We start from the raw sequence: 15,089 nt of genomic DNA on the forward strand, positions 1-15,089 counted from the left end.
TAAAGGAGGGAATCTTTTAAAGAAAAGGAAGGAAGGAAATGGAATCCAGCAGGGTATAGTGTTGATCAGGAAGCTTCAGTGTTAGCTATAATATTTTCTTTTTAAAGAAAAAAAAGTGATCTGAAGCAAATATAGCTAGCAAAATATTAAAATTTGATAAGACTCAGTGATAGATTATTATATTTATTTTTCCTGTTTAAGATATTTCATAATAAAATTATAATGTGCTTCTATAGCTTTTTTTTTAACACCCGCCCTTTCCCTCCAGTATTCCAGATGCTACTGAACCTGGATTAATTAACTAGTTTCTCTTTCCCTCTGTCTCCAAGGGTACCGAGATGCACAAATTGGATGGATTCAAATTGTAGAGGATCTCCATGAAAGAGTCCCAGAAAAGGTGGACTTTTCCCCCTTTGGAAATAATCAGGGTCCCAGTAGAGTAGCTCAGTTCCTTGTCATCTATGCACCAAGAAGGGGAATTTTAGAAGTGTGGAGCACACAGCAGGGACCTAGAGTAGGAGCTTTCAACGTGGGAAAGCACTGCAGGTAAGCTACAAGCCCTGGCATTTTGTCAACTATAAAAAGAAATATAAGAATACTTTTATTAAAGTAAAGCTTTTATTAGATTAAAGCTACTTACTAGATTACAAATTGTTTGAGAATTGTAATGTTCTTTACTTTGTTTTTTTCTGTGTCTGGTATATAATTAAATATGACATATTTAATAGCAAATATTATTGAAAATACCATGATAGGCTACTGAGTTGAAAGTTAGCTTGATGGAGCCATTTGCCCTTTACTTACACTGTGAAGCCCAAAAGGAAAGGTTCCTTCAGATTTTCCTAGTGATGATCATAAGCAAGGTGAACATTAACACATATGGCTGACTGTATTCATTTAGTTTTATAGTACCTTTTACAAGGTATAACTGCCAGTCAAGTCCTGCTTTACTTATGTTTTTGATATCAGTATTTACTTGCCTTATTAGTGCTCCTGAATTGATGATACTGTAGAGTTCCCTAGCTATAGTAAAAGTACTTTTTGTCATTTCTCCTTTTTCTAACATTTCTGCTACATTGTTTATATGATTTCTTTAGGCTGCTGTATCCTGGCTACAAAATAATGGGTTTAAATAACGTTACCAGTCAAAGTTGGCAGCCGCAGACTTACCAAATCTGTCTCGTTGACCCTGTGTCTGGAAGTGTGAAAACGGTGAATGTTCCTTTCCATTTGGCGCTGAGGTAAGATCTGCTGAGTGTCTGCTGATTGATTTTTCTCTGTAAATTTTTACAAGTTCCTTAGCTTGTGCTTTGTTTATAGTTAGTGTGTTTTTTCCATCATTAGACTCATATCTTTAAATAGGAAGCATGTAAAGAAAAAAGAGAGAGTGTATCAGGAATAGAAAGAAAACAATTCATATTCCGTAAGAAGTTGTTGTGTTTATTATTTTAGTGATAAGAAGAGTGAACGAGCCAAGGACATGCACTTAGTAAAGAAACTAGCAGCCTTATTGAAAACAAAATCTCCCAATCTTGGTAGGTATCCTTCAATCAAAATAATGAAGTAAACTGTTTTGTTATTTTTTTAAATTAATAAATATTCAGAATGGAGCAATCAAAATGTTTAACTGCATTGATGAGCTATCTCAACTGCTTTTCAGAATGAGGTGAGAGTGCCTGTAATCTCCTGTTCTTTTTATTGGAGATGCTCTATAAGGATGAAGTGTGCCATCTAGGAGATGTTAAAATTTATAACAATAGTGTGAGAGAACCCCAAAATTCTTTAGACTGACTATGGTACAAATGTTTTCAATGTTCATTTTCTTTCAGATAAATATTTCACTGTAATAAAAAGTGAAAATTCTACTTTGATTTTCTCATTATAGATTTGGTTGAAACAGAAATAAAGGAGTTAATTCTTGATATTAAGTACCCTGCAACCAAAAAACAAGTAAGTGTATATCACATATGAACTTTTCCTGACACAGGGTAATTGTGTATCACTCTTTTTTATTTATTTATTGGTTGTTCAAAACATTACAATGCTCTTGACATATCATATTTCATACATTTGATTCAAGTGGGTTATGAACTCCCATTTTTACCACGTGTACAGATTGCAGAATCACATTGGTTACACATCCATGTTTATATTAAGAAAATCTTTATTTTCCGGTTTCCTTCCAAATATGACAGGATAAAGTCTTCATGTTTTTATTCATGTTTATCACTTCTTATAAGTTTATGTGGACATTTCTGTGGCCTCTCTCTTTTATAAAAATGTAAGTATTTCCATACCCTTGAATGCATGGATCTTATGTAGCCACATATTCATACATAATATGCTTGGATTAAAGACAAATAGTAAAATAAGCACACGTGTCTGATCCACTGTAGGAAATAGAATTTTACCAGGAATTCTAAAGAGCCCCATGCGCCTCTCCTCAATCCCATCCCCTTAATTCCTAAGGTAACTGCTATTCAGAATTTTGTGTTTCTCTTTTGCTCTTTTTAGTTGCATCATTTCTTTATGACTTCTTTGAAACCTCTTGGTGCATTTTCTCTCTTTAAACTATAGAAATGGAGGCATGCTCTGTCTTCTCTGTCTTGTTTTTCTTTGAATGTTGTTTTTGTGAGTCATCATATGATGCATGGAACTGTAGATATAGTGATTGTTGATTTGTTTCTATACCATATGAATTCCACTCTGTGACTCTTAAGTTATTTATTCCCTCTTTCCAGTGAACATTTAGGCTGTTCCCAATTTTTTACTATCACAAACAATAATGCCATGCTTATCCTTGTATATGTTTCTTGGTGGACACATACAGGAGTTTATACCTGAGATTGGAATTGCTGGGTTATGAGCTTTCTCAGCTGTACTAGATGATAAAAAATTGTTTCTCAAAATAGCTGTACTAATTCATAATTTCATTTATACAGTGGGAGAGTCCCTGTGCTCCACAGCCTCATGATATTATCTCGGTCATGTTGCCTTTTGCTAGGCTGGTGGTTGTAATATGGTTACTGATTGTAACATTTACTCCCACTCCTCCTCATAAACCCCTCATAATTGAGCTCATGTACTGACTTTATAATTTCTTGTGTGACACTTAAATCCCCACAAGTAACCCTGAATTCTTCCTCTACTTTTTTTTTTTTTGGTCTAGAGATTGAACTCATGGACACTTTACCATTGAGCTATGGTAACCTTTTAATTTTTGGTGTGGGAGATTGAACTCAGGGGCACTTAACCACTGAGCCACTCCCCAGCCATTTTATGTATTTTATTTAGAGATAGTGTCTCATTAAGTTGCTTAGGACCTTGCTAAGTTGCCAAGGTTGGCCGCAAACTTGCTATCCTCCTGCCTTAGCGTCTTGAGTCGCCAGGATTATATGGAGGTACTTCTGCATCCAGCTCTCCTTGACTTTTAATTAGAGCCGTATAGTTCATCTTTAGACTACATTTTCTACTTACTTTATAAGTTTCCCAGCTTTTTCCTCTTTATACTTTTTTAAAGTGCCTTCAAATAGGAACCTTACTAAATATTTCCTTTTTATAATTCACAGCACTTCAGATAATGCTACTGTGAAAATATAAGAAAAAAATCAGTGTTTTTTCCTATTCTCTTAGATAGTTACTTGATACTTCTTCCACTAATCAGACTTCTCCAAATCCCATAATATGGGAATTTCCCCCCACTCTGACCAATGTGAACTCTAATTCAGTTCACTCTGTCTGCCTAGAAAGAAAGTCAGATCTCACAGGTTGAGGGCTCAGTCCCACAGGACTTCCTGCCACTTTAGACACTGGTCACACATAGTAGATGTCTTTAGACTATCACTTATACTTCTGACTGTGACTGCTCCTCAGGTTCAATTAATTTGCTAGAGCACCTCATAGATCTCAGGAAAACCTTTTCCTTATTTTTATCCATGTATATTAAAGGATATTACAAAAGATACAGATTAACAATCAGATGGAAGAGATGCATAAGGCATAGCATATGGGAAGGGTGTAACCCCTGTCACTCAGAAAATTACATGGGTTTTAAAAGCTTTATGCCAGGGACTCTGGGTAGAGACTAATATGTGTATTTCTTATTTTACAGCTATCTACTAGAAGAGTTTAATGAATAGTGATTTTTGTTGTGGTCATTTTTAAAAGCACTTTTTACTGTATCTTGTAATCCCAGTTTCCATTCCATTGACTGTTAATTGGCTTTCATTTTTCTTGGGGCAAATTTCAATTATTAAAGATGACACAGTATGATGACAAGGAGGATGTCTACAAAGGCAGTTTAGGGAACCATGGAGAGGGTCATAACCCCAACAAATCTTCCTACTTTGATGCCATCATTCTTATCTTACATCATGGAAAAACAGAATTAGGGAACTTCAGCATAGTGCTGGTTATCCTCTTGGTTGTTTGGTTTGTTCTTTGGGGTATATGTGTGTGTGTGTGTGTGTGTGTGTGTGTGTGTGTGTGTGTGTGTTTTAAAACTGTACTCCTACATCATGTATGAAGCTGTGGGTTTTATTATAAATGCTGGAAAACCCAATAGCAAAAGTTGTCTTATTTTCTTATGACATTTGAGGGAGAGAAGAATTCAGTTTTGATTTTGGGAGACTGACTACAGTAAGCAGGGAGAAAGCAAGCCAGATTCTCACATGTGCACTTGTAAGCAGAACAGAGACAGATTACGTTTTTCCTGGTTCTTGCCTCTTTCAGTCACTTTCTTTCTGTTCTTCAGGTAATTAATTGTCCCGTCATAGGCCTAAGAATGTTGTGAGCCACCCCATTTCTCTTTCACAAACATGAAAGTTATTGTGTTATAATGTGGTATTTGTCTCATGCTACATTCTTCGTCCACTTTTTAAATTAGTATCATCAATTTAAATTAATGAACATATTAAATTGATGTAAACGATATGAACTTTTAACTTCTGTGTGTAACCCATCAATGTTTCTGATGGTTGCTATATTAGGCATGAGATATTTTGGAACTGGGGAAAGAAGACTCAAGTATATTAGAGGGTTGGTGACTTAATAAACAAATTATATATTGTGAGAGATGAGCAGAGGGTGGATACTATATCCATCTAGCTTGGCCTTTAGATTCACCTGTACATATGCAGTAGTTAAGCTATAACTAAATTGTCAGCTTTTATTATCGGCATGACAGTAACCTCTTTTTATTTATGCCTGTATAGTAGAGGCTTGCTCAGACTCTTCTTGTTGATGAATGGCTTTGTCTCTGTTTCTGTTTGTCTTGGCCATTCTGTTGATCAGCACTTGCCTTCTGGTTGTTTTATTCTCACCCTGAACTTTTTTGTCATTATACCATATGAGACATGATATGAAGTTGATTACATGTTATTTATGATGTGCCTTTAATTCTTTTTCTAAAAAAATATTTTTAATTGTAGATGGGCACAATACCTTTATTTTATTTAGTTACTTTTATTGGTGCCAAGGATTGAACCCAGTGCCTCACCACATGCTAGGCAGGTGCTCCACTACTGAGCTTACAACCCCAACCCTCACCTTTAATTCTTAAGTATGTTTACTACAGCAACTTAAATATGAAGCTTCCCTTGGAAATTTGGGATAGTGAAAATTTAGGTGCATAAATATAAATATAAAACTTTAAAAAATGTCTTATAATTATTAGAATTGTTCAATATCTTTCTTCTAGGCCTTGGAAAGCATTTTGGCAAGTGAACGTTTACCATTTTCCTGCCTTAGAAACATCACTCAGACTTTAATGGACACATTAAAAAATCAAGGTAATAGAGTTTATATTCATTGGAGATTGTTTACACTTCAAATTTTATCACTCTCATTATAGGGCAAATGATACTATCATGTTATTTAATGTAGAAATAATACACATGAAAAATAAGGAAACTTCTTTTTTTATTCCACATCTCTAAAGTATACAGTTGATCTTCATGTGATTTTGTTCTTTCTCTCTCTCTGTTTCTTCACAGTTTTGGGGATCAAACCTAGGGCCTTGTGCCTGCTAGGCAAGCACTTTTATCAACTGAGCTATACCTCCAGCCCTTTTCTGTTTCTTATTGGTGGGGGTGGGGGGAAAATATATATATAATGTAGTAGTAGTAGTACCAGGAATTGAATTGAACCCAGGGCGCTTAACCACTGAGCCACATCCCCAGCCCATTTTTATATTTTATTTAGAGATGAGTCTTAGGAGTTACTAAGTGCCTCGCTAAATTGCTGAGGCTGGCTTTGAACTCACAATCCTCCTGCCTCAGCCTTCAAGCCACTGGGATTACAGGCATGCGCTTCTGTGCTGGCTGAAAACATTTTCTATATGAATCTCACTATTGTGAGAAAAGATACCAATATAAAATGTTGAGACATGATTATTCTTAGAGTTGTAGTAAGCTAGCAAAATTCAACTTATCCTGAATTCCTAACATTAGTTAAATTGTAGTGTGCATCTATTTGATTTTTTGCTAGCCATGATAATTATATGAATATAGTTTTATGTTTATACTTTTCTTTAATTATGTATAAAGCCAACCAATGGTAACTTAATAAACAAATTATAGTATATTTTTCAGGATTTTATTTAGTTACTTTTATTTACTATTAACTTTTTCCCAAAACATATATAAAGCTGACTTTCAGTAAACAGTAAACTCCTTAGTGTGCAGAACTGGTTAGAATATTTGTTTTTAAAAAGCATACTGGGAGCCGGGTGCAGTGGTATACGCTGTAATCTCAGCAACTCTGAAGACTGAGGCAGGAAAATTGCCAGTTCAAACCCAGCCTCAGCAACTTAGTGAGGCCCTGAGGAACTCGGTGAGACCCTGTCTCTAATAAATGGCTGGGGATGTGGCTCACTGGTTAAGCGCCCCTGGGTTCAATCCGTGGTACCAAAAAAAAAAAGTATACTGGGAAGTTGAATTCAGCCTTTCTCCCCTACTGTAAGATGCTGTTGCTAATGGTCCGTATTCATAATAGCCCTTCATTAAAGTGCTATTTTACCTGCTTTAAAAAAAAAAAAAAAGGAAATAAAAATCACAATATATGACAACAGAACGCCCCCCATCCCTCAAGGTTTTAACAAAATATCAAAATTTATTAAATGAAACATTATCTTGCACTGGGCTGGGAATAAGCCAAACATCATTTTTGGGAGTTCTGTACGATCATCACAGTTTCAAGTTCAACCCATAAGTGAGGTTCCTAAAATTTTCCAGTGTTTTGTTTGCTGAGTTTTATTGTTATCAATAAGAACCTGGATGGTTTTCTATGTTATTACATCCTAAATGAGATTTCTTGGGGCTTTTCATTGTCTGTCTTTTCAAAGAACAAATATTTGTTTTATATTACATATAAATATGTAAAATCTCATTCAGAAATGTATTTAGAAAGTATTTCCTCAGCATTAATCTTGAACAAAATAAAACCTAATGGGGGGGGGTGTGTTAAATGGAATTCAAGGAGAATGTGTGTGCTTAAATGGAATTTTAATTTCAATCTATTTGTGAGCCTTTCTTGAGGAAAAATTTGTCACAGTTCATAGTTTCTAGTTGAATTTTATTATCTTTGACCATCATAATAATAAGTCAAGCAACTTTGTAATTGAATTTCTTCAGTATGTGAGCATAGCAGGGCATAGTAGTTATGGGGTGAAGGAAACCATTTTCAAAGGATTTCCAGATTATTTTTTCTGCCCCTCCCCCCATTTCTTTTCCTTCCTACTATTAGAGCATTTCATTTCATTTAGAAAGTTATACATTTTACCATAATGGAAAAATTACCTTTGCTTTCAAAATCTGTTATTGTTTGATCACTCCAATAATTAATACAACAGAACATTGAATGTTTTTCCTTCTGCCTTTTAGAACTTGAGTCTGTTGATGAAGGATTGCTACAATTTTGTGCCAGTAAACTGAAATTACTACATCTTTATGAGTCTGTCAGTCAGTTGAATTCCGTTGATTTTCATTCAGATACACCAGTCTCTGATAATGTGAGTAATCCAAAATTTTAGTATTATACAAAATAGTCTCTTTGATATATGTTTAATTCTCAAAATTATAAAGTAGTAGAAAAATCAAGTTTTTTTTAGAAGTTAAATTTTTTTACCATGCCCCTACTGACTTTCTATGCCTAGCTGCTAAAATTATACTACTAATATGAGAATATGAAATTTTATTATTAATTGATGTTTATTACTCTAGACTTATTTGGTTTTTCTCAACATAGTTTTTAAAGTTGACTTCTTATAAATAAAACAACTTCTAGAAAAGATTTCCAGTGAAAATATTTTAAGTTTGCTGATATTATAAAACTATAATTTCTTATTATGAAAAAAAAAATTCTGTGATATAGAAGAGATCAGTTTTTCTTAGCAAACAATTAAGCTGGCTCTTTTGTGTACTACATAATGAAATACATTCTTAAAATTCTACCTTATATCAATAGTATTTAAAACAGCTACAATAAATGTTGTATTATTCTATAAAACAAATTTGAGACAGCCCCTTGAAATATTTATTGTAGTATAGTATTATTTCTGAGGAATGTGTACAAAATTCTTGTTTTTTATGCAGAGAAATAAAGTTAATCCTAATAGAAAATAGAGAAAAATAGTGTCTTACGAGAAAATAACTATAACATTAGGCAGGTGCCCAACCTTGGGACCTCGTGTCCTGTACTTGCCTGAGTAAGTTGAAATGATTTTTGTGATTTGTCAGAGTTATTGATGATGCATTTTTAAAATTGTCTGGCTAGGAGGATGTCACTCAGTAGTAAAGTACTTGCCTACCATATGCAAGGTTCTGGGTTTGATCCTTAGTCCTGGGGGAAAAATATCTGGCATATTTGAAAATTCAGTGAGGTTTTATGTAGAAATCTTTTATTTTAAATATACATACACACAAATAAAATTTTTATAAATAGAAAAATGAGGGAAGATTTTTTTATGGAAAAAAAACACACATTCTAATATTGTTTTTAATTTGGGGAATTTTAGATGGATTTTATATAGCAGTTTAATAATACTGTGTTCATGATGATATTCTGTAATTGATGTTAAAAATGGGCAAACCAGGTTTTTTAAAATATTTATTTGTTTTTTAGTTGTAGTTGCACACAATACCTTTATTTATATGTGGTGCTGAGGATCGAACTCAGGGCCTCGCACACGCCAGGCAAGTGCACTACCACTGAGCCACAACCCCAGCCCCAGCAAATCAGTTTTTTTAGGTTCTTCAATGCCTGAATCCAAAACTCTTTTGCAGGAATTGACCAAATATTTATTTTTTTAAAGTTGTTACCTAAAAAACAAAAAGTTGGGGCTGGGGTTGTAGCTCAGTTGGTAGAGCACTTGCCTAACAAGTGTGGGGCACTGGGTTTGATCCTCAGCATAACATAAAATAAAATAAAGGTATTGTGTCCATCTACTATAAAAATATACTTAACAACTTAATGTCATTAATAATCATCTATAGAATTAATTTCCACTTGATAGGTCAATATGTAGCCCCTTACAGAATTCATTTTCACTTGATTGATACATCCATATAGTGTGCAGAGATAAAAGAATCACAAAAATCTTGAAAATCAGTTGGCAAATTATTCTTTGTTATTTTAAAAGCACTTTTAAAGAATTAAAACTGTATTTTGCTATAGAATTGTTTGGATGCTTTTAAAAGATACTGCCAGTTTCTAGGCCAAAGGACTAATTTTATACATGCAAAACTAAAATTCATATTTGAATTTTTATTTTTTGCTGTTTGTGGGGTTTAATACATGTAACTCAATGTGCTGTGTTGTGTTTAATAGCATTTTACAGCTTGCTGTTTGTCTTTAAAAACAATAGCTAAAAGTAATGAATTAAATTTATTTAAGAAAGTGGCTTTATTTACGTAGCATGGAGGAAACTTTGCTGCAGCAAAGTTTGTGTGTATACTTTTCGAAAAATGATTGTAGTATGAAGAGATGTTTCTGCATCTATGGTGTATCAAAGTAGTTAAAATGCTGGTGGGTAATATCTGTGGTTTTTAAATCTTTATGTCCCTGAGAGCCACACAGAGGACTTATGTGTAAATACAGTGAGAATTGTTTCCCATTTTTCTTTAATAATATGTATGTTGTTTAGTATATAAGCATTTAATTTTAAATAGTTCTTTAGTTTTTTTCAGAATGATAAGAGTGTCAGTTGATATCTTTTGAATTTTTTTCTGATTATACGATGATACCTGTTTATTGAAATCCTAACATTTTAAAGAATATTGAGGACTCTCAAACCTGAAATGGTAGTTTTAGTAGTATTACGTAGACTTTCAAGATTATTTTGTTTAAATAACCATTCATGAAATGTAATTTGCGTGTAAAGTTTAAGCAGAGTCCATTATAGCTGTCACATTAATAAAAATGTCATCTTTTTCTTACAGCCTTGAAAATCATTTCAGATAATAGGATTTGACACACATGGCATATTTAGAGAGACATGGTGTATTCAGAATTTTTTTTTTTTTTTTTAAGGATTTGGCTATATTACTAAGGCTTGATGAAAAAGAACTACTTAAGCTCCAGGCATTATTAGAGAAATATAAACAAGAGAACACCAGAACTGCTGTCCGGTTTTCTGACGATAAGGATGGTGTGTTGCCTATAAAGACGTTTCTGGAATATTTAGAATATGAAAAAGATGTGCTCAACATAAAGAAGATAAGTGAAGAAGAATATGTGGCTTTAGGTAGGCAAAATAATACACTGCTCTTTATATTTTTATTACCGCCCTTTTCTAGAAGAAAGCCAGGTAGGAGCATATAGCATCTTGTAGATTGATCCATTTAATTTTAGGACAAAGTCAAAGAACTAAATTGATACTTTTTGGTCAAGAAAAGATACTCTGGATACACCTTACATGTATTCTGTTATGTAAGGTGTATATTAAAGAGACAGTGTTAAACATATAATGATTTGCTTTCTACTTTAATAAATTAGGCATATTAAACTGCTGATTTTTCTTCTGTCATGCTGTTTTGCTCCTCTGGAATTCTAGATTGCATCTTGGGATAATTGTTAGTCCAGATGGTAATTATCCCTTGGCTAATGTGTTCTGTTTTTGTTTTGCTAGGTAGTTTCTTTTTTTGGAAGTGTTTGCATGGAGAAAGCTCCACTGAGGATATGTGTCACACTTTGGAGTCTGCTGGACTTAGCCCTCAGCTGTTGTTGGTAAGATTTTTGTTGCTGGATGCTGCTATTCTTTGCAAATGTTAGCTACAAGGGTTTATCTTTTTAAAAATAGTTTACTTTTAGCATATTGTAGAACATACTTAAAAACCTCCTAAGAATGATCAAATTGTAATCACGAAATTTAATAGAATTATATATATGGTGGGGGGAGGGAGGGAGGGGAATCAGAGTGAGTCTAATGGCAACCTAATGGTGAGCCTAAAGATTAAATAAATTCCACTCTGCCCACACAGCACACATGCACACAAAACAATGAGACAGTTATTAAAATTAAATTTGTTGTAAACTTAAATAAATACAGTGGTTGATAGGTATGTTAAAAGTCACTTTGTTTACTTAGGTGTCTTTATTTAAAACATATTTTTCATAGCTTGTTAGTGATTTTAAAAGGAAAGTTTGGTGGTCTCGTGTACTTGTTCTCCATTGCCAAGACCATGGCATCTTTGGTACAGCCAAGGCAAGGGCAAGATTCACAGCTCACTCTCTTCACTCATACCTCCCGACAGTGGCCACTTCACTAATCCACAGCAAATTCACACATAGTAGCATCCTTACTGGTAATATGCTTCTACAAAGAGGTTTGAATTGGGGGTAAAGACAAGACAGAAATTGGCAAACTTTAGGTATCCAGCAGATATGAAGGATCTCTTAGGCTATCTCATTCTGACCCTCATGTTACACAATGTAACAAGTAGCCAATTCAAAAGGCTGCATTATTTATGTGTACAGGGTGCCATCTAAGAAAGCGCAAGATCTGAAAGAGATTTACATTTGATTTCAGTCTTTGCTCCTGAGTGTTTGGCTTTCTAAGGAAAAAGATATTTTGGATAAACCACAGTCTGTCTGCTGTCTTCACACGATGCTGTCCCTCCTGAGCAAGATGAAAGGTAGGAAGCTGCTCCATACTGTGTGTAGTTCACCATTCTCAGGATTTGGGCTGCTGCTCTTAGAAACAATATTTGGTGTTTGAAATACCACAGAAATAGGCAGGGAGGAGAGTTTTAATGAAAGGAGGCTGTAGTGTACAAAACAATTCACTATAGGGATTCTTTTTGTATTAATAGAACGATTGTAATACATTTGAAGTATGCTTTATATGAAAATTAATTTTGTGTCGTCATAAAATGTAACATGACATGAATAACACATTTTCTTAACTCGGGCAAATTGAATAGTCTTTGGTGGAAGTAATTTTTTTTTATTTTTTATGATTATCAGAACAATAATCTATTAAGATATTTGGTTAGTAATGATGAAAATATTGCAAATAGGGGTTTAATGTTGATTCAGAAACAAGATGACTAACATTATAAAGAAATGGAATATAAGTGTTCAAAATAAAATAGATTATAAGATTTATCAGTTCATTCAGAAATACACCAATACATCTTTGTAAAATTTAGCTTTACACATGAAAGATAAGAAAAAAAATAAACAAGAATTTACTTTGAACTTTTCTTCCTATCCCTCTAGTGGCAATTGATGAGACCTGGGATTCTCAGTCTGTGTCCCCTTGGTGGCAGCAGATGCGCATGGCCTGTATTCAGGCTGAGAACAATGGAGCTGCTCTATTATCTGCACATGTTGGGCATTCTGTTGCTGCACAGTTATCAAACAATATGACAGAGAAAAAAGTAAGTTGGCAAAGGTGTGGCTTTGCTCTGTACTTATCCATTTGGCAAAGAGGATGCTTTTCCTTTCCTGGGAATTCCTTGTCTTCAGTTTCATGGAATGTGTGGAATTTAAAATATGTGTCCATCAGGTTCTTATTTTAAAGTTTTTTTTTTTTTTTGGGGGGGGGGGCGCTAATTTGGAGTGCTGCCCTCAATTTGTTTATTCAGATGTTGTACATACTTGAATTTAACATTTGCCACATGTCATAGGAGAAAAATGCTAAAATTGGAGGATAGAGAGCTAGCTCTGCCAGTAGCTGTTGAGCTGTGGTGAGTCCCTTCAGAGTGGTTCTCCTAGCTTTAGTTTTCTCATCTAAAAGAGGTTAGGGTTAGACTTTGTCTCAAGTTTATTCTTCTCAAGTTCTATGATTGTTTTATTCTTCACGCTTTTATAAACCTGCCCTTGAACAACTTAAGTTTCCTACTGACCTTTTGATTGAATGGTTTTTCCTTACCTCTTTAGAACTCAAATTTATATCTTAAAAAAAAAAAAAAAAACCCTAACATCTCATATATTTCATGGAGGATGCAATAGTTTTTCCTTGAGGATGTTCCATTAATTTGGAGAGACACCTGGGTAATTCTATGAAGATTCAGTTAACATTGTCAGCCATAGTAGTTTATAGGCTAAATTTAATATTGCCAACTTGAGATGTTTTATAATGATGGAGAGAGGAAATTTCAGATATTTTTAAGTTGGTCCATGTATTCTGAAGAGATATCAGTATCCTGATATTACTAATAGAAAAAACTGTTGCCCCTGCCAAAGAAGGCTTAGAAAATTATTTGAAATGTACACTATACTGATTGAACCAGGGTCATTATTACAGTAGCCCTCTACATTGTCCCCTGAGTCTCCAGTCTACTTTTGACTCTCATGTTTCATCTAGTCAAGTAGTATCATTGTGAAATAGCATCTGAGTGTTGCATTGTGATATATACTGTCTATAATGTTTCAAGATAAAAGTTTATTCAAGTTAATGTTGACCCAGAACATTTTCTGTTAGTTTTCTCAAACAGTTTTGGGTACTGATTCAGAAGCCCTGACTGATTCCTGGGAGGCTCTTTCTCTTGACACTGAATACTGGAAACTCCTGCTGAAACAACTGGAGGATTGTCTCATACTCCAGACTCTGCTTCACAGCAAAGGGAGCAGCACTCGAAACTCCAAAGTGTCATCATTGCAAGCTGAGCCACTTCCAAAGCTTTCTGTTAAAAAATTGTTAGAAGGAGGAAAAGGTAAGCAAAAATTTAGCATTTGCATTTATATTTTTACATTGCGAGATTTTTTTTCTAAATTAATATTTACTAATTCTAGGTTTTAGTTAAAATAAAGCATCTGTGGGACTCCCAGCTTTGTGGGTTTTTTTTGTTTTTGTTTTTTTTTTGTGGTATTGGGAATTGAACCCAGGTATGCTCTACCACTAAGGTGTACCCAGTTCTTTATATTTTGAGACAGTCTCTCACTAAGTTTCCTAGATTCGTCTGAAGTTGGGATCCTCCTGCCTTACTGTCCCAAGTAACAAGTCTGTGCCACCTCACCCAGCTGGGCCTCCGATCTTTGAATCTGAGCCTGTCCTTCTCCCTCTCCCCACCTTACCCACTCCTAAGCATCTAATCTTACTCATCTTTCAAGGTCTGGCCACGTTTTCCTTCCTCTAAGAATTTTTTCCTCTTCCTCTGATATTTTTTTTCTTCTTCCTCCTAATACCCACAGAATTTTATTCCTTGTTTTCTTTGTATTGTTTTTTCCTTACATATATTTTTATTTTTTATTGACTTGTAACAATGTATTTTTTTATGGGATACTGTGTGACATTTTGTTTATGATGTGTAATGACCAGATCAGCATAATTGGCATATCCATCACCTCTGACATCTTTCAGTTCTTTGTGTTGGCAGCATTCAAAATACTCTTTGCTAACTATTTTGAAATATACAATTAATTATTGTCAACCATAGTTACCCTACTCTGCTATAGAGGGTTAGAAGTTATTCCTCTTCTCCAGTTGCACCCCTGTGCCATTAATCATTCTCTCTGCATCGTCCCTCTCCTCCCCACAAGTTCCTGGTATCCACTCTTCATTCTACTCTCTTCTTCCTTATATAAGAAAATACAATATTTGTCCTCTTATCTTACATACTGTTTTCTGCGTAGAGTCATTAGGGTTC

The 15,089-nt window shown here is 34.3% G+C and overlaps 1 protein-coding gene across 2 annotated transcripts in view; it reads left to right on the forward strand.

Moving 5' to 3' along the window:
* The window catches only part of Rab3gap2 (RAB3 GTPase activating non-catalytic protein subunit 2), a 107,529-nt gene that overhangs the window by 72,585 nt on the left and 19,855 nt on the right, over positions 1 to 15,089 (forward strand). For both annotated transcript variants that reach the window (XM_027934729.3, XM_071600061.1), the window contains exons 14-24: positions 330 to 546; positions 1,098 to 1,241; positions 1,453 to 1,535; positions 1,886 to 1,950; positions 5,699 to 5,789; positions 7,881 to 8,008; positions 10,528 to 10,741; positions 11,126 to 11,223; positions 12,026 to 12,131; positions 12,718 to 12,878; positions 13,925 to 14,156. In XM_027934729.3, coding sequence (XP_027790530.2) covers positions 330 to 546; positions 1,098 to 1,241; positions 1,453 to 1,535; positions 1,886 to 1,950; positions 5,699 to 5,789; positions 7,881 to 8,008; positions 10,528 to 10,741; positions 11,126 to 11,223; positions 12,026 to 12,131; positions 12,718 to 12,878; positions 13,925 to 14,156 — 1,539 coding nt within the window. The remainder of the gene's footprint in view (positions 1 to 329; positions 547 to 1,097; positions 1,242 to 1,452; positions 1,536 to 1,885; positions 1,951 to 5,698; positions 5,790 to 7,880; positions 8,009 to 10,527; positions 10,742 to 11,125; positions 11,224 to 12,025; positions 12,132 to 12,717; positions 12,879 to 13,924; positions 14,157 to 15,089) is intronic.

Source organism: Marmota flaviventris, chromosome 12, assembly GCF_047511675.1.
Source record: "Marmota flaviventris isolate mMarFla1 chromosome 12, mMarFla1.hap1, whole genome shotgun sequence".
In the NCBI taxonomy this organism is placed as follows: domain Eukaryota; kingdom Metazoa; phylum Chordata; class Mammalia; order Rodentia; family Sciuridae; genus Marmota; species Marmota flaviventris.